The sequence below is a fragment of the Poecilia formosa genome, unplaced genomic scaffold (assembly GCF_000485575.1).
Source record: "Poecilia formosa unplaced genomic scaffold, Poecilia_formosa-5.1.2 Scaffold53, whole genome shotgun sequence".
Classification (NCBI taxonomy): Eukaryota; Metazoa; Chordata; class Actinopteri; order Cyprinodontiformes; family Poeciliidae; genus Poecilia; species Poecilia formosa.
The window spans coordinates 845,208-869,762 of NW_006799992.1; the positions used below are offsets into that span (position 1 = coordinate 845,208).

Below are 24,555 nucleotides of genomic sequence, written 5' to 3' on the forward strand. Positions count from 1 at the left end.
CTTTCATGTGAAGTTTCTTCTCTCTAATATGGAAAAGTACTCTCAGCAGGCTCACAACATGCATTAAAGGGAGGGAACAGGACAACTCTTCCCTACAAATTTAAAACCTGCTGCCACGCCGGACAGCTGCTCACCTTCAGAGCCAAACAATCAGCTGCAGCTATTGTGAAACGTACGAGGTAACGACCCCCCACGCCCCCCACGCCCCCCACCACCACCTCTCCTCGCAGGCTATTTTCCCTCCCTGATAACGTCAGGCCATTTTCCTTCCTGCTAACAGCAACAACAATGTTTCCCTGAAGCGTTGCTCGTAACTAATCACGCATGTGATCTGTAAATACTTTACCTGCCCTCTCTGGGTCGGGAAGGAGGTTTTGGTCACAACAACGTAAAAACGGAAAACACGAGAAGAGTTTCACTCTTCAGGGTCGACAGTGACAAAATGCAAACACACGGGATTCAAGAACAAAAAGTCATTTAGTTTATCATCAAGATGTGTTAAAACACATCAGTATGAACATGAATGAATAAGTCAGCAATAGCAAACAGTAAAGTATTATCAATGTCAAAGCTATAACATGAACCAAGTTTTAACCACACAGGTCAAGAGAACAAAGCACAAAAAGGAACATTTATGCTGAAAGCTCAAACTACAATACCTTCTTTTTCCATATGCACAATTCAAAATACCAACGATTTAACATAGCTGTGAATTATGGAACTAATGTTTTGATGGATAACCACTCTTCCTTTGAATTGTTTAAACTCTGCATTACATGGAGTCCGCCAACTTCCTCAACCTGTGAACAGGCGTTTTAATTCGATTCCTCATCATTGATTTTGCCTCAGAAACAGCTTGTTTCACCCCACAAGCTTTCTCTAGGATTAAGGTTCAGGGATTGGACTGGCAGCTTCATTATGTTAATCTTGTCGGTCTGGATCCAAGATGCTGCTCGCTCACTGGTGTGACGGTACTTCCTCTTCAGGATAAAGCAAAATGACGTCTTCAAGTATGGTGATATGTTAAAAAGGGAATCCTGATGGTAATTTTTAAAAATGATGGTCCCTTTTGCACCATGTAGTTTTTTTTTCTTACAACAACTGGACTTTGTCAGGGCTCCTTACTGATGATATTGGCTTTATAAAGTTGTTTTCTAATCGTTACAGTATTCACTTAGTAAGAACTGACTTTCTTTGGTCACCCTAAAGCAGATACTTCTGGTTATTCTTTAAATGAATTATAGTTTTCCGTTTTCTTCCTCATCTTCCTTGTTTTAGTTTCTGTTTGAAGGCATTTTGAACTTTTTTTTTTAACCGTGGATGGTTTTCTGCATTTCTTAAGCTCTCTCTGAACAACATCACAAGCACCCTGTTGTTCAGAACAATTTTAAGAACAGGTTTCACTCAGAATACACAACGGCTAATATTTACTGTACAAAACTGGCTGCGTTTATCCTTTAATAAAGGATGCGAGTTAAAACTGTTGGGTCTATTGGTTCTGTCGTAGGGCTTTTGCACGTACTAATAAATTATTTGCCATGTAGAAATATAATCTGTACACAAAACAGTGATTGATCCTGTCATTGTTTTTTGAACACAACATGTGACATGCATATTCATTTTATTGTCCTGCACAATTAAAAAGTAAGAAAAGACGTTTCATTGAAATTCTTCCTTACATCGGAAGCATTTGATCAACTGGTGAGTATCCTTAATCGCTCCAAGGTGCCTCATGAATTTAACACTTAGTCATCAGCTACCAAGTGTCTCTGTGCTGAATATGAAAACGCAGAGTCCTACCATTTTGCCTCTACACCTCCTCCTCGTCTGCAGAGGTACATTTGTGTGTGAGCCGACGCTCGCTGCAACAGAGGAACTTCCGCACATATTGTCACAGTGACTCCCTGGAGCTTCAGTGTAATTGGTGTGAAAATTTGGTAAGAAATGTGTTGTGTGATATGTCAATACCCAGTAGCATTAATCTTCTTTTGGCCCCTTTAGAGGCTGAATAAACTAAGGTCAGTGTCTTTAATTAGGGTCCTTGTTGGGATGGCATGGACAAACCGCCCACCATTCGATTCTTCAACCTAAACGTGAGAATTAGAAGTCACGGTCCCATCCAGAGAACTCCTCTTCTGCCACCGAGTGGTCCTGAGGAAATTTATCAAAGTTGATGTAGCAGGGACCCTGAAAGAGAAGAAAGATTTTTTTTTTCTTTTAAATTAACAATCACATAAGAGTCTTGGCCAATTTGAAAAAAAAAATTGTTTAACCTACACAATCCCTATGAATGGCAACAAAAAACAAAAAAATGTTTTGAAATCCACAATGTATTGAAACTAAATTAAAGGCTCACAATGACTCACTTTGTAATAACAAAAATCTGAAAATCTAGTTCCAGGTATAGGTTCAGGTTTCAGACAATATCACAACCACCAAATAGTTTAAATACTTGAGACTCCCTTAAAAAACGTTTATAACTTCATATTTTACTGGTTCAAATGCCCAAATGTACCTTAAGATATAGAGAGTGAAAACTGTCTTAGCACTACTGCAGAAGTCAACATCCAATCCGCTCAGCGCAGATATCGTGTCAAGTAGCATTGTGCCTAAACATTCCAGCTTCCCAAGCTGCATTTTCTATTGGCCATTTTAAACATGGCCTAAGGAAGAAATCAGCTAATAGGCAGATTTTCCACAGATAAATCTGCAAATAGCTTGTCCTCGAATGCTGAACATTGCTTAATCTCATGCAAAGCTATGCAGAGACTCTGCAATGGTGAAGTCACGCTTTCACGCAGATTGCTTGAAGTGGGCTCTCCAACACGAGAGCCTGGCCTCCTTTCTGATCAGTTCAGCTAACAATTATTTGACCACCGAGGAGGACAGGTGAACATTGTGGAGAGAGAGAAAACAACACTGTTACATCCTTGCAAAACTACTGAACAGAAGCAGATATCAATGTATGTATCTCTGTTTCTCGCGTTGAAGCATTCTCTTTTCAAACATTCACAGTATTGTGTGTGCTTCTGGTTTAATTTTAATACAAGCGTCTGGATGTTCCAATAAATTATAAAGTGTTTATCTCTGCAACTTTCACTATGAGCAGCAGCTCACTGAATCTGAGGGTACTCTGCAACATCTCACTCTTCCCATTCAGAACAACAACTTCAGTGGGAATTTTTTGCTTAATTTCCAGCTGAGAAACGAGAACTAGAATGTCTGAGTACAAAGAGAATCCACCATTACTCTGTCCTGACGCAGAGGCATACAGAGCCATTTTACACCTTTTATCGCAACAGACACGCAATTTACAAAGCCATGGTGCATTATGAGCAACAACCGAGCTTCACAGGATTTGATATTTCACAGCATAGGCCTCAGATCTTCAGAGTCATGCAAAAAACATTTTTCAGATATATCAGCAAATGTGGCAAGACAAGAAACACTGTGACAGCAGCCTCAGGCTACTCCACACTGCACACACTACCTTTTGCCTCAAATATTTTTATTCTTTTTATTTTTTTTCTGACAAGGTATATCTTAAGCCTTTTTTTATTATTACTAGAGGTCCAACTTTTGTAAGCTGAAACCTTTTATAGTACCAGTTGGTAGATTATATTTCTTTAATATCTTTTCACGCTTCTCGTTACATTTTAGATGTAATAAAAGGGTTTAGTCCAACATTAAAGCTGCTATGTCCAAAACTTCTGGAAACACAGTATAATTAAAAAGGACAGTAAATAATTTCTAGTGAACTAAAGTAAATCTACTATCTTATATATTTTAATTGTCTACAAAACACCTTCTGTTTCATCTAAACACACAAAAAAAGCCTTTCGTGATGTTTTCACTTGCCTTGCGGATAAGTCGTATGGTTGGAGCGTCGAGCTGAGCCATACGCAGCTTGTGCCAGTTCATGCTGCTGTACCACCTTAAAAAAAAAAAAAAAAAAAGACAAATTAGAGAAATAGTTCATCAGGCTGTCGATTCATTGTGAGAATTAATATAAACTGATGATACCCTGACTCTCATATGGTCACATCATAAAGAAAGAAGCATGTTTGTCTGCGTTTGCTCATAAATTATGCAATTATGTAAATTCATATACCCTAATGCAATTTTGTAATACATGCCAATGTTTTAACACATTGTATGGGTTGACTAAATGTGAATGCAGCCACTGCTCTACGAACAGTGCTGTGAACCCAGACCTGGCATGCACAAGCACATTTTGTTTTCCAGCACAAAAGCTCCATAAAGCTCTACTCGGCGTCTAATGCACAGAGTAGGCTGTAGGGGATGACACGTGAACAGATGAAGGATTTTTAGTATCTGCCTCCTGAGGACGACTCGTCGCCATGGTTACCTGTGATGCCGGACATCTTTGATTCCATTCTTGGTGTTTCCTAACCTCTGACCCGGCCGAGGTCTACAAAGAGCGTTCAAAGAGACAGTCAATCAAAAACTGCATGAGCTCATGTAGCGCCAAACAAAACACAACCAAATGCGTCTTTACAGCCATTCTCTTGGTTTTACTCTATTCAGCTCTGTTATGGTGAAATATTAACTTTAAAATTCCCTAATTTTAAGAACCACCTTGCTCTGACATTATTTAGTTGTTGTTGGGGGTTTTTTTCTGCTTACCTGCACAGTTTGCTGATGATTGACTTTGCTGCCTCGCTCAGGTAAGGTGGAAACTTGAGTTCTCCATCCAAAATTTTGGAATAAATCTTCTGAGGCTCCGAGCTTGAAAATGGGGGACTGGAGGTTTAAAAGCAGAACAGAGAGTTGTAGGTAAACCTTTAGTTCAAACACTCAAGTCAACGCATAAGACAACATCAATCCTACGTTTCTGCTGCCATCTGCTGGTAAATATTTTTTCTGAATATGAAGGTGTTAGAAAATGATTTTGGTATGAAAATATGCTGTCCATTTTTTTCAGTAAATCTGCTTGCAAATTTACTCATGCTTATTGCACCTTTCCACACCTTGTTCAATTAAACTATCTATAGCTGTAAATAATTCCCATTCAGGAGGGTCAAACACATGTAAAAGTACGGACTCCAGTCACATGAGACAAAAACTGACCTTCATGGTTTACAGCAGCCATCTGCAATGGCTCTTAATTTGATAAAAATGATAAAAATCAAACTGATTTTTTTTTTTAACACATGTGTTTTTCTTTTTCATGGAATAATTGCATTGAAGTTCCTACTGACTCTAGGAGCACTTATGTAGCATATTTTTTAATTACTGGTACTCTTTTTTTTTACATTATTTTCCACAAATATCAACATCCCATAGAAGAAATAGTTCCATAATATTTTTGCATAAGTTTTACATCTTTCGTTAATTTTAAAACCTAAAAATAGAAATAAAATGTAAATTAAAATGACAAAACATATCTATTAGTAAAATCACAATGGTTATTTGGATTATAGAGGTTGCAGAATCCTGGTCTATACATGTAATGAGCTTATTCTCATAAATACATGGTAGAGGCAGCATCTTGCTAAGGGAATGGTGTTTTTTTTTCTGGTGAGTGAAAGGGGAACAGCATTACTAGAAGAAAATTTGTTATAGATTGCAAAAGATTTGAGATCGATACCAAGGTTCACCTTCCAGCCAAACAATGAAAACAAAACTAAATATACAGTCAGGAGAACGATGAATAGTTAGATTAAATGCATCACATGTTTTAGACTGTTTTGTGCACAGTTTTGAAAACCTCGTTTATATTTTTTAGTTTTTCAAATGTTCAGTTATGCTCTACTTTTTTTCTTGCTCAGTTTCTTCATAAAAAAAAATACATTGGCTGTAATGTAAAACAATGTGGAAAAAAAGTTGAAGCGGTATGAATACTTTTTTCGATCTGAGAGAAGTAATGAGGCATAATTTGCTCTGAGGCCTGGATCCCTTCAAATGTAATTACCTTCCCACCAAAAGTTCAAAGATCAGGATGCCAAGTGACCAAAAATCAACTGCAAAGTCATGACCCTGGTTCTTGATGATCTCTGGAGCCATGTACTCAGGCGTGCCCACAAAGGAGTAGGTTTTCTCGCCACGCACCAGTTCCTTCGCAAAGCCAAAGTCAACCTGAGAAACAAAATCCAGAGTCAGCAGAATCTCTTCTAAAGCAAACCGTGGAAGAAATTTAGAGAGTTTAATGAGCCCTGAATGCCCAAGGACCCACCAGTTTGATGTAGCCTTTTATGTCCAGCATCAGGTTCTCAGGCTTAAGGTCTCTGTACATGATGCTTTTCTTGTGGAGGTAAGCGTAGGCCTCCACCACACAGGCAGTGCAAAACACAGCAACGTGTTCATCAAATCGCCCTCTGTCATTACAGAGATGAAAAATATTTTTAAAAAAGAACTCCACTTCAGTAACTTGGGTGGCAGTCTTAATATTCTTTCATTTGCATGTCTTAACCTAAGTTGTTGACTGCTCTTTTTTTTTTTTTTGAAAAACCATTGGGTACAAACAATTAAATAAGATGGGTTTCATACTTTTTGAATGTTTTTTTTTGCATGTCTTTTTTTGATTGATGTCATAAACATACAATTAATCTTAATTAAACCCAATTAAATTGTCAAATATCTTTCTTTCAGTTCTGTCTTATCAGATTTACCAGGTGTGATTCATTCATTCACTGTACTGCTTTTCTATTTCACTAGGTTTTCGTTTTGCTTACACTTCTTTGAGCTTGGTCCAGATCTCGCCACCACCGCAGAACTCCATCACCATATAGATGTACCTTGTATCTTTAAATGCTGCATAAAGTCTACAAACGGCACAGAGAGAAATCATTTGTGTTTAATTTTGTGGTTGTACGTCAAAAAAAAAAAATGCAGACAGTATATTGGATGGCAGTTACTTCACAATGAAGTCACACTGGATCGCTTTCAGGATCTTCTTCTCAAACAACATGTGCTCCTCCTGTCTCTTGGAAACAATTTGCTTCTTGCTGACTCGCTTCATGGCGTAGTATTTCCCATGATTCACTGTGGTCATCTGAGCTCAACAAAAAGACGACATCATTTTTAGCAAACATGAACCTACTAGAAGCCACCATTTCCATCACAATGTCACTTCTGTAAAAGTTGGTTCATGCACACATCCATAAGACGAATTGGCAACACCTACCAGCTGCACACGACCAAACCCTCCAACTCCAAGTGTGACAGGATCTCCTTGATAGCGTCCCTCCTGGTATAAAACAGGAACCAGATCCTTAAACTTCAGACTGGAGCTCGGACTAAAACAGAAAGAAACGTATGTTCCATTTTAAGTAAGTAATTTGTAGCATTTATGTTTGCTTTGCAGGATGAATTTTGGAGGGCGAAAGTCAAGTCAAAGTGTATTTGTGTAACAGATATAATCAGGAATTACTAAGATGCAATCAAAGAATTAAACCCAATCAAACATTTCAAGAACAACCCACTTTGGAAAACTAGTTTCTGCTCCATGTGTTACACCTGCTGAGGTGGTGGCCCCACTAAAACAGCTGATTGAGAATGTATGGAATGTGGTGTGCTAACAGAGGCTGGACAGCAAAACCCAAAGCTTAGAGCTAATCTGCAATGAAAGTAGCACAGCACTGCTTTCCTCTTCCAACCGTTGTTCCTTAACATAACTAATATAACAAAACTAATTACTTGCAGGTGTGAGTGCTTATGTAGAATGGATACCCTGAAGAAAGAAACTGCAGTGTTCTGAGTCATGCTGGAGTCATTAGCGAACCAGTGGCTAACAGCTTTCTAAAACTGGTGTGAGATAAACTGATGCAGCGGTGATTGCCTGACTTAGACTTGAAGCAATGGTGAAAACAATTAAGGGTAACACCACCATATTATCGAGTACAATAGTTTGTTACCACAGAAACGAAACTCAGACTTATGGAAGGACATTATGGCTGACAAAGAGTCACACTAACTTCTTCCCCTGCTTGTATATCTAGAGATGTGACCACTCACATATAGTTTTAAAAATTAAATCTATATGTGAGTGAAGATATGGACAGAATATATATTTAAAGAAAGAACAACATTTAAAATGTATGAAAAAAAAAAAAGGTAAAACAAAAAACATTCCTTTTGATTAAAAAAGAACGAATGAGTTACATTATGCCTTGTGTGATGTCATCGCTCTACGTTTGGAGTGTGGATTTTGTCTTAAGTAAATATTTGCAAAAAAAATCTACAAGCAAAAAATCTAACCATGATGTGTTATTCTAACAGCGATAAGCTTTGTGTGAAATTATCTTGACTGAATTTACAGAAAAGTTTGGCAACCAGTTTTAATTTAATGCAAAAAAAAAAGATTGTTCTGAGTTTCTGAACTTTGGTTTTGACATCATTAAAGTCTCTTAAAAACATTGTAAAGATGTTAACATACTAGATGATAAACATCTGTTTCTACATGTTCTTCCAGCCTGTAGGCATCAAAATCTTCGAGGCTTTAGTTTTCTTTCACTGTAACTTACCCTGGCTTTTCTGGACTTTGCGCCTCTTGCATCACTTTGGAGCTAAAAGTAAAAAATAAATAAATAAATAAATAAATAAATAAATAAATAAATAAATAAATAAATAAATAAATAAATAAAACAAGATGGAAAACGAGCAATAAACTAGCTGGGAAAATATTTTCACAGTGCGCTTTTGGGATCTCAGTAGAAAATAGTCACATACTCGTCAAACAGCTCGAGGTGCTCTACTGGGATTGTCTCTTCAAAAACCCTTAAAAAACAACAGCACAGTCATGTCAACAAGTGGCAAATCACTGTCTAAAAATAAATGATGCCAAGGTAACAGAAACAAAGAGGAAATGCCCATCCGTGATTGACTGACTCACTCCTTGTCAATAGAGAAGCATGTAACAGGGCCATCGGCCGTGCAGGTGGCAGTTCTCAAGATCTCTCTGTGAAAACAGAAACAAACAAGCATTTAAAAGTCTATTCATTATCAGTATAATTGAATACGTTTTCAATAAGTCAAAGAAAAACTCTCCTTTGTTAAAAAAAAAAAAAAAATCTGATTGCTCATTTTAGAAAAGCTATGGCAATAATATTCCTTCCACATGGTTAAAACAACACAATTATTATTTTTGGTTTATTATTTACATCATGCAACATAATAAAAGCCCTAAAATGCATTTAACATCATAGTTAAATGCATTTTGACTGTGCGTCTAAGTTTTTCTTTTTGTCTTTAAAGTCTCCAAAATATATATATATAAAAAAAAGAAAATCTGCAGATTTTGACAAAAAAATGGTAAATAGGGCAGCATTCAAGGCAGGTCCACACATCTTCACATCTCTTTGCAAGGTAACGTACATTTCCTCAGGCGGTTGCTGCATTTGTACGCTTACCGTATGAGGGCCTGCTCCCCGAAGTGCTCCCCTTTTCCCATCCTGCGAATCTGCTTCTCGTGTCCGTTCACGTTCTTGCTCACCAGGACCTGTGAGGACAACACAACTGAGATCAGTGGAGAAACATTTATGTGTCGGTTTACACACACATTGTAACATGAAATCACCTCTCCTTTGAGGATGATGTAGAAAGTGTTTCCTTCTGTTCCTTCTCGAACTATAACCTCTTTATCCTGAAACTTAACCTGTAAAAAAATTTTAAAAATTAAAAAAAAGTAAAGATTTATGTAGCAATTATTGTATGATCAGATGTTTTGACTAATAATATAAAGTAAATATCAATCATCAGATCACAGTGTGTTTAATAAATGTTCAATAAAGTGCATGTTCGTCATAAGAGGTTAATCACATAAAGTTACGCACCTCCTCCATGGAGTCAATAATTTTGGACAACTGCGCGTCATTCAGATCCTTGAGAGTACGAGACCTGTAGCATGTTATTAAAATAGTAGAATCAGACATAATTCTGTTTGTAAAGTAAAAGAATAAAAAAACAGGACCACCTAAGAACAATTCAACAGATCCCACATCAGCTGGAGGACAATGAAACTCACGTCTTGAGGAAACCCATGAGCTGCTCTCGTTTCTTCTTGGACTTGTTAGTTATAATCGTCCTGTACGTCTGCCGCTCCATGCACCACAGATGCACATGTGTCTTAGCTGATTAAGGATGTGAACACACAACGAGGTCAAAACTTCTCAAACTGAATAATGGAAACAGTCTTTCCAGGTGTTTTTCCCAATACTTTTTGCTCTTACAGTCCTGCATGGTTAATGTAATTTCACTGTAAGGTTTGTTGCTATGTGACATTTATTCTAAATTTAAGGACAAACAATGCAACACCTTTCAGTGAGTAGCTGTTAATAAGCTGTTTGCTACAAAGAAATAATTCTGTTCATCAAACCGAATCGAGCTGGTTCTGGTTCTGAGGCTTGGAGTTTGTCCAAGATTAATTCCTCCTCTCAGATTTCAATTAGAGATCAAAAACAAAATTAGGTCATTAAATCAACTTTGTTTTTTTGGTTGCTTCTTTTGATTAATTAATCATTAATGAATTGATTTTAGTTTGATACGTTATATATTCAGGGCTTGATTCTATTAAGAATAAGCTCACAAAGGCTTCCTGTTATTCTTTAAATAAAGTGCTTAATAATTACGTTTTGCTCTCAATAAATTAAAAATGCTGAGATAAACTCCAAAGATATTTGATTGGAAATTTCAGGAGTTCATCACTGTATATTAAAATATACGTGTTAAGATTGTGAGACTCTTTGGTTAATAACTTTAATATAAATTAATCATACATAGAGGTGCCAAAACCAAAGGCATGTAAACATGTCCTTCTTCCACATATTTCTTTGAATATCATTTGATTTTGACCAAAACGTATGAAAAATTCTACAATCCAAACATGTCTTCCAAAACTGATTCTATTTACTGTCACATTATGGTGGAGTTATTGAAGCCATTTGTCCATCACATTAAAATCTACAAGAAAGATGCCAAACTGATTGATGTTCAGGGCAAACGTAAACTGCTACAATGCGGCACAAAATCACAGAATTAACAGTTGTTATCTGAGATTAGAGACGAATCGTCACATCCTAATGCATCAGTACAGCGAAGAACCTAACCTTTGACTGTCGCTGTCCTTTTGCAGTTGTAGAGGATGGCTAACTCTCCGAAAACGTCTCCTTTCGTCAGAGTCCTCAGGTCCCGACCCGACTGAGTCACGATGAGTTCACCAGCTGAAAAGAGCAAATACCTCTGCCGTTGCTTTCTGGATAGGTTAAGAGTAATGTTCAGCTTTTAATTTCAGGTTTAATGTTGTCGTGGCACACAGAGAGAGGCTCACATCCGGACATGATCCCACCTGCCACTATGTACATGCTGTCTCCCTCCAATCCCTCCTTAATGATTTCTTCGCTAGGTTTGTAGTTCGATGACATTAAGAGGTCCACCATCATGGCTATTTGCTCATCGTCCAGGCGGCTCAGGAAGTCGTTCTTCTGGATGGCTTTAACAATAAGACTTGTCTCACTGCAGAAACAAACAAAAAAAAAGATCTCATCGAGAGATCCGATCACCAAACACAGCATGTGTACTCGGGGGTCTGATAAATGCAAAAGAGGATGGGAATTTTTACCCTTGGTCCAAATCATTTACTTTCCCTTAGCATTATTTTATGCAGAAATATTTATTATTTTTAAAAAATGAAGAAGGGATAAAAACACATGACCCAGATTGACCCCAGGAGTCCTGAAGGGTTAGCGTTGTCAACTGCAGTGAGCAGTGTTATTCCTGACCTGGCAGTCTTCTTAACTATGTTGCCTGAAATTTCCAGTTTCTCCGGTATTGGTTCAGGGGCCATAACGGCGGCTCGACTCTTCCTGAATTCAGGCTCTGCTTCATTAGCAGGCTGGGAGGGAAACTCTGCAGAGAGACAAAAACAAAATATCAGAGATCACCAGCAAACATCACTTCAACCAACTGAGGAGGTGCATCAGGTGCGTAGGTGATACCCATGTGGGCCTCATACCGAGATCATGGTACTGGCTCTGCAGCTCCTGCAAAAGTTTTTCTTTGTCTTTCAGCCGTTGCTCTGTGAAATGGGAGTAAAGATGCTTGTTTACTGTACAACGTATGGTTGAAGACGTGCTTTTTTACCAAAAACATTGTTTTGCCAGAGACAGCACATCAACAGAAGAAAGCAGTAAGACAAAAAGACTTTCTATTTCAAGCAACAGAAATAGCAGGAGTCATCCCTTAAAGTCCCATTGGAGAAACTGTTCTAACTTCCTGTAGGAGGTGGCTGTGCTGCAGTGCTAATGCAAACTTCTACACAACTACAAACGTGCAAATGATATCTCAGCTTCAATTTTTTTTTTTTACATTTTCTTCTATACCAGTGTTAAATGTAAAAGCAGCTCTAAAAATATACATTGCTTTTATGTATATGTATATGTTTATATACATTGCAGAGTGCTGCTTTTCAGTAATGCTGAATCAGATTAGTAAGTTCATAAATCTATGAGTTCAAATTACAACAAAACATCGAAAATATGTAGGTACAATAATTAATTAAAGAATAGATATTAATTTTAACCCCACCCCACACAAAAATTTTACACAGTTTTTCAGTAAACATTATTATAATATACATAAATATATATTAATATATATTACAATATTCAACCAGGTGCTCTGAAGCATGTTATAACAAAAAAATACACTGTTTGCATATACTGCTAGCAGTAGTTATATTATTCGCTCAGCATAGCGAAGATAAACAGAACAAAGCACTCATTCATAATAGGCCATTGTAATATTGTAGTATAATGTCAAATCCTGCCACTTACATTAGCAAAAAGCTATGAAGTTATTGACTTCGCAGCAGCAATAATTCATATTGTGCAAGCATGTGGGCAGGTTACTGCATCAACTCGTTGACTTTACCACTTTACATACAATTTAATTTAATTTAATTTAATTAAGCTCATACAGAATGCAGATTAACCAAGAGGTGGTATAATTCTTGATGTACTCACCCAGGTCCTTGTTTTGCCTCTGCAGCTCCTTGTTGATCCGACATTGTTTTTCCAGCTGCTGCTTCAGCTCTTCCAGCTGTTTCTCCATAGCTACAGAGAAAAGATAAGCCATAAAAATTAATGTAGCAAATTACCTGAAATAATGACAAAATACACATAAGTTGTCTGCTTAGAAGAAAAGGTACAGTGCCATGAGAAAGTAACATTAGGATACCTCATTAAGTAACTAGTTCTTAATTGCTGTTGCCAGTTAATTCTGTCTAATTAATGGGGTTTGGAAAGAGACTGATTTTCTCCTGTTAAGCGCCAAATATAACCTTGTTATGTCCATGAATTTATTTTACTTTTGTGTAACCAGATCATTAGGTGTTGCCGATTTGTGCCCAGGTCCCTCTTGCAAATGAGATCTGGATCTAAAATGGAGTTTTACCCGGTTAAATAAAGGAAAGACAGAAAAAGAAAAAAGTTAAATAAAATATGTAAAGAAATTAAGTTACACTTGAGCAGTCTCTTTCTGATTGAGAAAGCCTCCACATATACATCAGCAGTGGCAAGAGCCTGCGATATATTCCACTTTCTGCCTTCTTTTAGCAGATTGCATGCTGCTTTCAGGGTAAACTTGCTTGGACAGCAGCACCTCTGCATTTTGGCAAGTGTTTTGAATTTCTGTCTTGTGGACTATTTTCTTTCTGAAAGTCTTACGCACCTCTTTCAAACTTACTGTAAGGAGCTCAACAAACTAAATGTCTGAGATTTTAAACTTAAAAATGCTGAGTAATCGATCGAACATACAATATGTCCGACTGTAACTGCAGTCATTTTGGGAGGAGTAATTTATTCTCCACCAGAAAGAACCGTTTTTCGTTTTTAATTGTACATTTTTAATGGCTGAAATTTTCAGTGGTGCTAAAACTTAGATTAAACTGCAGACTGCCAAATCGTGTCGTAAAGGCACATAAGGGGGAAATCGTTTGAGCTGTCAATGTCCAGGATATTTTCAACAAATCACCAGCACTGCCTGTGAAACAACATGAGGTCTGCTGAATAATGCAAGCTAATGATGGACAGTCAACAGGGTGCATCCTGTCGGCTTTTACTGGAGATCCTTTGCAGTTCTTATTAGTGATAAACATTGCAAAGTGATTGCATTGTGGGTAACTATGAGTTTATCTTTCCTTTTTATTATTTAACTTTGTGCTGGCACACGCTGTGAAGGGCTGCCAATAAAAGTTATTCTTTATGTTTGAGTGAAACTAGCCATCTAGCTCCTCTGCTTTTTCTTTCCTCCAGCAGAGATCAGCTGTTTACACAAGCTCTGCAGATATGGTTCCTTCCCAGATATTAGAAGGATGATTATGTCACTATTGACGGGAGGAATTGTTTCTAACAATAGGTGATTGGCTACCTGACCAATAAACTGAAGGTGGATCTCTGTAAAGACCGACATGTTTGCTCTCTCTCACGGCGCACTTCACGTGACCCCGAATTTATTGCTGCCTCACCCTGAACATTGGACGGCTCTGAGATTAGACGAGGAGTCGAAGCAAATCGTAAAGTTGTAGGGCAGCAGAGCAACACGCTTTGAGTGGAGGTCACTCGGAAGATGGCGAGAAGTTAGATAACTCATAAAAATCACATGTTTTAAGCTTCAGCTCAGTGACAGAGGAAGCGCAGCTGCATAAACCTGCTGGTGCAGAGCCGACAGACGTGGGCAAATACAAAACTGTCCCTGCTTCCTGCAAATGACAAGGATTTGCCTTTAAGCATTTTATTAACTGGCTCGTACAGCACAAGCACACAAGAGAGCTGTGCACAAACACATTCTGTGAGCTTTCTAGGAACTTAATGCTATAAAGAAGTAGAGCCAAGGGACAGAGTGAGGCGATAACCTCCAGCTCACACAACATTAAATGAAAACCACCAGGCAGGTGTCATCGAGACAGACTCTATAAATATTTGCAGCTTGTGCATTCACAGATTTACTTTTTATTTATTCTTTTTTTTTAAAAAAAGACCATGTGATGGCAATATAAACAATCTTAATATAGGAAGTGGTCTGTGCTGGAAATGATACTTGGAGGTGTCGGGATGGGAAATGCATTCTTCACCTGTGCAGCAGGAAGATGATGCCAGCTATCATTATACTGATCCAGCCATTGCACTGTACACTTCCTGCTGCTTTATTAATAATTCATGGGAATGTGTATCTACAGCTGAATTCTCAGAAGGCATACTGAAATAGTTGGATATAATTAACATCCCTTCTATATTAGGACCGTATTAGATGTTTGGTGTGATAGCAGCAAATAGACACTGGAATAAAAACAATTGCTTCTCAACATCTAAATATTCAGATGTTTCCAGATTGTACACAACTAGAAGAAGTCACGAAAAAAAAAAAAAACTGTAGCATGGTCAAACAGACAGACTTACCTGCAGGAGGTATAGATGAGTACTGAAGCTGAGCACCTGTCCAGCCTAGTCAGGCCGCATGGATCATAGGAGCCAAACGATCAACTTGGCCTGCCCCCAGAATAACCACTTCAGCTGTGGAGAAGTTTCAGCTTCAGAACCTGCTTGATTCCTAGACGGTCTACAGTCTGCTGCCCCTCTGGCATTACCACCTATTCCCTCTTTTGTTTTGTTTTTTTTGTTTTTTTTTGTTTTTCTTCTACCCTCGCACACTTTTCCGAGCTCACATTGCAAAGTCTGTGTTTCTCTCCACTCCGGCTTTCTCTCGTTTGTTCCCCCTTTCCTTCTCTTTCCATATCTGTCAATCTCAGCAGCGATAGTGTTGAATCATTAACCCGTAACTTGAGGCTCCGCCCATCACACCAGGCAGGTACAGTAGGGAAGAGAAGGATGGTCTGGAGAGAAAGTTGAAGATGAGAAGTAAAATACTTTGTTGACGAGTTATTAAACTGAGGTTCAGTCGTTCTAAAAATAAAAGAAATAATAAAAAGAACATATCTAAAATAAAAAAAAAAGATTTATGTGACATTAATTGAAGAAATATTATTTTGCTAGTGCGTTGCATAAAGAATTCAAACATGAGAACCATAAGGAATGACAAAAGAGGATGAGTAGGTGAATATAAATCAATTTTATATTTTTTTATTATAGAAAAAGCTTTCTTCTACTTATTGTAACCATTTCATGATATCATTAAAATGAGGATATGAAAATGTGTTGCATAACACTTTACGCAATATATTTGCATAAATTTCTCTAGGTTCATCTAACCTAGGAAAGGGTTAGACAAACGTCTTACTATGTTAGATCGCTTAGGAATTACCAAATTATTTGCATTTGTAAATTGGCAGAATGACAAGGGAGATTTTTTTTTCATTATTATTTAAAAGTTTATATATATGTTTCATTAGTATTTGGTAGAATTATCTTGGGTCATTTTATTTTTTTTCCCTTTCACTTCAGACCCGGCTGCTGAACAAAACCAACAACTTCCTGGATGAGTTTGAGCAATAACTAGAGTCTCTGTCTTGTTGACAATTTAAAGAAGAAAATTGCTAGAAAGTCACTAATCCTGGGTAAAGGCAGACAGGTTGTATAGCTGGTGGAAATAAACATATACAACCGAATGTCTTCTGCAAAGACGTAGGATTCATCTCCGAAGAATCAACTAATTCCAATTAACATAAGGATATAAAAAAAAATTTAAAAAAACAATAGATCCAGAACTGAACCTTGTGGAGTCCCACAATGATGTAGAGACAGTGTCAAAGAAGATATTGTCTATCCTTACTGAGACTGTCTTAATGGACAAAATATAATATTATGTTGCTCCCCCATACTTACGGATTGGTGGTCTCAGTCTCAGACCGCTTTTTTTTCTCTAAATCTCATGCCGGCCATTTTGACCAAACGGTTCAATTTCAGTTTTCTAAAACAAAATTTGTCTCTAAAGGTTAATCTGTTTGTCCATGAGTGACTTTGCAAAGTTTCATTTGTTTAGAAGTGGCCTCTCAGTCTATGTCCATACTCATTTCAGTATGTATCACTTAACCTATTAGAAGCTTACAAAGCCAGGACATAACCATCTGAATTTTACCAAACTGTTTAAAGGCCTTCAGTGTATAAACCTTTCAGACTTTAAGGTAAGAAAGAACATGTCCTTCTTTTTCTTCTAGCATTTAACAAACAGAAATAATTTTGTAACAGTGGAATAACTCATGATGTCTTTTAGTAGGAAAGACATCATGAGTAATTTGAAAACAACCACTCTTTTCTCATTATTCTCATTTTAAGTTGCTTTCCTCCTTTCACCCACACAGTAGGAGCTGTGGACGGTATTCGGAGGTGAGGGCAAATCAGTTCAACTCTCAGATTCCAATCTACAGGAGTTTGTTTCTATTTTTTCCACAAAGTAAATGCTGCTTCAGACCTCTTCGTATTCCAGACCACAACTGAATCTAAACGAGGGTTTGGAGTGGTTAGGATTGTGACAGAGGGCGTGGGGCTTTATTGTTCCTGGTTAATTATTGATGTGTTTCTGGTTAATCAGCTACATTAATGACTCCACCGCGCCGAGATAAAAGGCCTGGGATCTAAATCGGTGAAACCGGAGGCGGCTTGCTGTCAGCAACGCCGTGTGTTGTGACATTTTTACATAAAGACGAACCTCATGTTATGCGTTAATTAAAACCATCTGAATTATTTGTTGATGCAGATCTTAGTCGCTTAACTTTTAATGGAGAAAAATGTTTGATGCCATTTAGTGCCTTAAACCTTTTGCACATTTTGACAGAGATAATCCATCTAAAACCTGATCATCATTTCTGTGTTTCTACATTTTCTATATTTATTGATATACTTATTATTTTTTTCAACTATTTGACTTGCCTTTGAGAGTTGCTATTTTTTTTTTTGTGCTCAATGACAATAAAGGGAATTCTGATTCTGAAAGTTAATTGACTGTTATTGGGATTTGAAGAGTAGTGCTTCATTATGAAGTGGACAAAAATAATACATTGCTTTCAAATATCTTTGTTCAAATAAGACGTGTAGATGTGAGCTGTGACTATATGAAAAACTGAAGGGGCATGAATTCTGCTGCAAGGCAACCAAAGATGTAAATCAACCAGATAAAATGTAAACTCTTCAGATGCCATTCTTTATTTGTTTCTACAAGATTCAATACATTAACAGAACAAATTATTTACATATTTGTGTATTTATATGTGTGTCTTATGAATAACGATTAAAAAGTATGATTGTGTTTATAGCTCTGACAAGTGAAATAAGGGCAACAATGTCACTCAAAAACATAAAAACCCATTTTAAAGATGTGCAAAAAAATTAAATGTCAAGATACCCGTTGTTAAAGGCCAACAATGAACAATTTTAGCTGCAATAATTTATTCATGGCCATAAATGATGCATGAAATCACTTCTCACTAAGAGTCACCTAAAATATAAAATAATGGAGGCATCTGTGATGAATCCAACTTCATTCCCACCTGGATTTTTATCACGTTAAAGTAGGACCCGCTCATCCTGCTTTAACGTGTTGATACAATCGCGAAACGTGTCCGTGCTGCCACAAGAAATAAATTTGAAACGAGATCTCCCAAAATGCCTCCAGGGACAGTCTAGCAGATTTGCACAGACCAAACTTTTCCTCATTCATCTGTCGCTTTGTCATTGAACAACGTGCAATCGGTAAACAAACAGCAAATCGTAGCGAAACAAAACCTTTTAATACTTCACATTCTACCTGATAGAAGATGTTAATATTTTAAGTGCACAGAAAGATCAAGTGTGTATCTTATACACTTTTCACTCGTTTACATTTTGATGTACTCTAAACTGCAAACAAGCAAACAGTACATAATTTGAGGTATTTAAAATACCTTGATGAGGAAGCAATGCATCAGACTTAAAAATCTTTATATTAATACCAGAAAGTAATGAAAGTAGAGCAGTTCTATCTTAAACATTCTTTTTTTCTATGTAATTTGTTTAAAAAGGCTTTTTTTTCTCTCTCTCTTTTTTTTTTTTTTTTTTTTGCACACATTACTTTGCTCTGTGTCCGGGGTGGATTTCGGTGGAGCGGAAACAGGAAGCAATTAACATTCCAAAAAATCATTTAAAAATATTTCTTTCATTTGTGCAAAAGCTTTTCACATGCTTCAGGACTTCATACCTAAACACTTGAAAAGTGGCTTTCCCTGCAATGAATTTTAAATTAGTTTGTTTTGCTCCCGTCTGAGGTAGATCAGCAGGGCTGCGATGACGTCAAAACATTTGGGTGGACGGTCAAAAGCATGCAAGGAAAAAAAAAAAAAAAAGAAAAAAAAAACACACAAAAACAATACATTTCAGTGACTTTTTTTTCTTTTTTCTTTTTTTTTCCTCTTTTCAAGATCAAACTTCACTGACTGTTGACATCTCTGCTTGGTTTTTCTCCACCGTCACTATGTTGTTGACTCGGCTCATCTTTTGCGATGCCGCAGGCTCTCTCGATGTCCTTCGGGTGTTCAAAGACCGCCTGGACAAACTGACCGAACAGGCGCTCCATGTAGCTCTCCCCGCGGGGAAACAGACCCTGCAAGAAGGCAATGTGTCCGCCGTGAGCCGTCAGTAGCAGGGCAACGTTTGGCAGCGTCTGGACTATGGAGACTGGGAACGCTGCAAAAGCCGCAGACACATTCAGAAAGGTCAGAGACATTTGATATGTTGCGAAGTTAGTAGGCCTGTGAGGACCCGACCTTCCTGTCGTCTACTCACTACTCTGTGGAGAGAAAGGGTCGTCGGCAGCATTGAGACACAGGATGGGCACGGCAGTGTGGGGGAGCTTCTTAGCTGGGCTGGCATCGCGGTAGTAATCGACACACGACTTGTAGCCGAACACATGCGAAGTGAAACGCTCGTCGAACTCCCGGATCGTTCGTGCCTGGAAAAGGAGAACAGGATTAGACGACAAGAGGACGGGAAAACAAAGGCTCAACTCATGCTTTTATTGTCATTCCTCTCTACTTCCATTTTGTACCTGTAAGCACATCATTTCATAGCAATCTACCTAAATCATGACAAATCTGTTTTTATCTGTTATGGGAGATAAGGCGTCGTAAAGACGTTCAAATCTCGGGTACAATCTGAATCAGCTGCATTGCACTCTAATCCCTTTGCCTTTGGTTCTGGTTCGTTGAACCAGCAGGCGCAAAAAGACAGATAAGAGCCCCTTTTCAAACCAAATTAACTGAGTGACCTCCAGCTCACAAATATAAGACATCAGAGACGTACAAGCAAATATAGAAAATGACTTAAAATCATTTCTTGTCAAAGCTGGTACAGAACCTTTCACACAGCAAGTCGTCCCCATTTGCTCTTCATCTCTTCATCATTCCCAAATTAACTCCTTTCATTTGTTAAAGACATTAAGTATAGGTTAAAAACCTACACTGCCAAAATATAGTATATAATATAGCGTACATTTGCACTAGTCCCATGTGAAAATTACACCAGTCTTTATATGTGAAATACATCTTATGAATGTTGCAGTCCAATTTAAATGCCTTATGAAATAAAAATAAATTTAAAAAACTGAAGTGTATGAAGAGTAACACCACTGTACCGGTTGTAAATGATTAAGATGAACAAGTCGTGATTGCGATTCTCTCCATTGACCACTAGAGGTCCTACTAGAGAACAATGTCATGAGCTGCTTTCTCAGATGTTCATCATAACTTCTAAAGCCACTTAGTCTCATCTGATCAAAACTCTTACCAGACTCCTCTCTTACGGTAAAATGAACACAGAGTCCTTACCTGGTCTTGTTTTTCACAATTGCTTTTTAAAATAAGCTTATTAGAAATTCTGATAATTCTGATCAACTCAAAAAGTAATGTATTTAAAAACATTTCAGTTATATTTGTTCATCAAAGGGTTTTTCTTTATGTGGGATTTGTTTTTCTCCACAAGGCAAATGTGCTAAAATAAAAGTAGAATTGTTCTGCCTTTTAAATTATGAAATCATGCTACGATATTAAAAGAGGAACTTATATTCGTTACCAATGGTGTCAAGAAATCAGGTTACAAGAGAGGATGTTCAAAGAGCCGTACCTTCAGGACATAGTCGACATCCACCACTTTCTCCAGAATCTTCCTGTGCCTGCAAGACTCAAGGCAACGTTTAGTTTTCTAATAAAATCTCACTCTACACACTTAACTGTGGTTAACTTGACTGTTACAACAAACTGTGCTACCTGGTGACTTTTTGGCACAGGCCGTTAGTGAGGTGTTTGTTGAAGAGAAGCCAGTTGAGAGGCTCCTCCATCGAGTCGGAGGACTTCAGCGCATCCCAGGCGACGGAGATGGTGATGCCTGCCACAATGCCCGACTCTGTGCGCTTGCGGGCCAGGTAGTTCAACAATATCATACTGTAGAGGAGAAGAAGGGCCGGGAAATAATTAGGACTGGGTCAAAGAGATGCACTGAGCTGGTGGCCAACCACTCACCCTCCAAGAGATACACCAGCACCCAGAACTGGAGCCTGAGGGTACAGGCCTTTCACATGCTGCACAACGTGTTCCAAATCTGAAGTGTTAGCAGCGCAGTAGGTGACTGGGGTCTGAAAGAGGCACAGATTCAAAGGAGAAGTGTTGGATTCACAGCTAAAAGGAGGGCCTTTATTCATCATCATCATCATTACTGGCAACTCCTACACTACAGTTGCTCTAGCAACACCGAGGGGGGTCTTTAAACAACATTACTAAAACCAGTGTGCTTACAACAAACATCTAAATCCACAAAATGTTTTTTTTTATGCTTAACTCACTAAAATCGGTAGGTTTTGACAAAAATAAAAACATTCTTCTGAATAAAAACATTTTATGTAAGCAGAACTACTTCAGATCAGTCGCATTTATGAGCTACAAAAGTGGCTAAATCTGCAGTGCTGATCACTAAAACAGCGTCTCTTTGAGGTTCATATTACATACCAACAACTCTTCCCCTCCTACTCCTCTGTTGTTGAACACCACACATCTGGAAAAAGAAGAATCAATACAAGGAAGTTAAGTCTGTAGGACAGTTGAAATTAAATAAATATTTCCTTAGGATAGATTACTTTATCTATTTAATATTACTGTCTGAACAGAAACTAGTTTCGACAGCTCTCTCTGCAGACTTTTGGATGCTACAGGAGCCCCTTCGCACTTCCCCTGGGAAATTTTCTTTTAATTAAATATCAAATTTTCACATATTGGTAACGCTTAATATTTATTTTTACTTCATGCAAATGAGACAGATTTAAATGCTTAATTTTTCTAAACTGATCAGAGTAACTTGACACTCTTAATTTATCCATGACTTCCTGTGTGGTGCAGAAGCCCATATATATTATGATATTACATGTGTAATATGATATTTCTCACACTTACAAGAGACTACTTTTCAAAATAACATTCCATTAAAATAAGGCAGACGTTTTGATTTTTCCAAAGTCACGAAATGGCTACACACAAGTTAGAACAATGATTAAAAAGAGACGGCTCAGGTTTGAACATGTGGTCAAACGCTACTGGGACTTGATGAAACACACATTTAGCTTTCTTTATTTAGATGTGGTATGAAAACAACCTAAAGCCCGCTGTTAAATATCATGGAGAGTCCATGACGATGCAGGCCCTTTTCTCTTACAAATCCCCTTGAAACCAACTCTTTGAAAGATCTTTCAACTCTTTGAAAGATCAAGACTTTTCAAATAAAAATCTGATGGATTCAAGATTGTCTTCTCACTCTTTTGAGTAAATGGATTTGAATAAATATTGGCTTTTTTCTGAGTAAGCTTATGCTACTTAGCAGCTAATTGAAAGCTTATAGCACATCCTTTTCAGCTGCATCAAGGAGTGTATGGTGTATATATCCCTAATTCTATTTTTTTTAAATAAAGAGCAGAAGCAAAGCTGACCTGTAGCCCCGTCTTGTTGCCTGGCTAACAGCATGAAGCACGTAGGGCTGCTGGCTGTTCCCCGTCAGTCCTGGGAGGATGAGCACAGTAGGTCGCACGCCAGAGTCAGGGTAGGTCTCACTGGTATGATTGTCAACCCAGTCCAAGGAGATCTGACCACCATCTGTTGTACGAATCAACTCACTGAAAAGAAATGAAGGCAAAAATAAATTACCAAAAGCAAAAAAGGAAATCACATAAAAAAAAAGGTTTCCTCTTACTTGCGATAAGAGACAGGGGGTCTGGATTTAAGGAGCGCACAGACCAGGGTCTGCAACCGTCCTCCCCAGCACCAGGGAGTGGGACAGAAGCGCTCAGCTACCACAGGACAGTGCTTTTTGAGGAACACACTAAACGCTTCGCTACATATCAAGGCAGGAGTCTGAAAAGAAAGAGAGAACAAGTAAACTCTGAAATAAACAGAAAAGGTGTTGACATTAAAATCAAACAAGAACGTCTGCAGCCATCAAGCATTATGCTGCCAAAGCAAATAGGGTCTTAGTATTGATCAAATGTAAGTAGCCGCAAAAACTAATCTGCACTTCTACATTTCGAAATTTACCAGATTAAAGAATTGCACAGCTGAGTTTTTCATTATTTATGGAAAACACCATAAAAACAGCATCCTGCAAATTGTGAACATGTACACTACATGAACTCCGTAAAAGATTATAATAAATACAAAATGAGAAAATACATAAAGTATATTTAGTGATGTCATAAATTAATAATAATTATTATTTTGAAGAATGAATAAATAAAATAAATTAAAGCAAGTTTACCGAGGTAAAAAAAAACAACAACAAAAAAACACTGAATATAGAAAAGTAAAACCTATTTAACACTGCATAATAACAGTGCATTTAAAAGAGAACGAACGAATTGAAAGAAAACAATTATTTTTTAAAAAAGTAGCAATGAATAAACCCACATTCTGGGGGGGGAAACGAAATGAATAAATAAAAATAGAATAAGTAATAAAGCGCATATACTGCAGTTATGTCAGCTAAGCCAGCGCTGTGACTGACCTCACACTTGCGGCCCCACAGATAGTATAGAGCAGCGGTCACGGAGCAGATGAACACCGTGTACGGCCTGGAAACAGACTCCCAGTATGTTCTCCACAGCTCCACACTGGATAAATACATGCCAGTGACCTATGGCTATCCTCCAGCACAACACCTAAACCCGCAGTGCCGACAGCGCTCGACACAACAAAGACCTGACAAACAGAAAATGATTAAAGTAACCTCGGGGAACCTGCCTTCATCCCCACCAGCTACCGATCAAAGGTCGCTTCCCGATTTTCCTCAACCCCGACAACAAGTCCCATCAGTTGTGACAGCGGCGAAGTCCACCAGCGGCCTTCATTGACCGGTATATTCTCCGGGAAATGCCGCTTCCTGACTGTCAGGCCATTACCGAAGAAAGTGTTTGGGTTTGAACCAACCAGAATCTGCCTCTGATAGCGAGACGTTTAGATCCCGCCTTCTGGCCTTCTTCTATCGGCATGAAACTCAAAATGTGCTTCAGCGCCACCTCCAACGGTGTGGTGCTTTTCTGTAAGTGCAGCTACAGAGGCAGTGATAGATTAATTATCGTAGA

The 24,555-nt window shown here is 38.0% G+C and overlaps 2 protein-coding genes across 3 annotated transcripts; both read right to left on the minus strand.

Annotated features, from left to right (window-relative positions):
- Positions 1-542: 542 nt before the first annotated feature.
- On the minus strand, positions 543-15,712 carry prkg3 (protein kinase cGMP-dependent 3). Its single transcript, XM_007552863.2, has 22 exons — positions 15,414-15,712; positions 12,981-13,070; positions 11,972-12,034; positions 11,739-11,865; positions 11,306-11,472; positions 11,067-11,180; positions 9,986-10,091; positions 9,795-9,858; positions 9,539-9,616; positions 9,372-9,460; positions 8,855-8,920; positions 8,692-8,739; positions 8,487-8,528; positions 7,148-7,259; positions 6,879-7,015; positions 6,696-6,785; positions 6,197-6,338; positions 5,936-6,099; positions 4,648-4,764; positions 4,370-4,432; positions 3,859-3,934; positions 543-2,187 (listed from the first exon to the last, which is right to left on the minus strand). The coding sequence occupies exons 2-22, from the start codon at positions 13,066-13,068 to the stop codon at positions 2,101-2,103; spliced, it is 2,040 nt and encodes a 679-aa protein (XP_007552925.1). The 5' UTR covers positions 13,069-13,070; positions 15,414-15,712; the 3' UTR covers positions 543-2,100.
- Positions 15,713-18,090: 2,378 nt separating this feature from the next.
- LOC103138604 (phospholipase ABHD3-like) lies at positions 18,091-24,425 on the minus strand. 2 transcript variants are annotated; one of them, XM_007552864.2, is made up of 9 exons: positions 23,979-24,425; positions 23,172-23,332; positions 22,912-23,094; positions 21,941-21,986; positions 21,458-21,570; positions 21,206-21,379; positions 21,063-21,111; positions 19,728-19,893; positions 18,091-19,628 (listed from the first exon to the last, which is right to left on the minus strand). In XM_007552864.2, the coding sequence occupies exons 1-9, from the start codon at positions 24,096-24,098 to the stop codon at positions 19,372-19,374; spliced, it is 1,269 nt and encodes a 422-aa protein (XP_007552926.1). In that variant the 5' UTR covers positions 24,099-24,425; the 3' UTR covers positions 18,091-19,371. The 2 variants fall into 2 exon arrangements, with proteins under 2 accessions (XP_007552926.1, XP_007552928.1); XM_007552866.2 differs by having other exon boundaries at positions 24,215-24,424.
- Between the last annotated feature and the right edge of the window lie 130 nt (positions 24,426-24,555).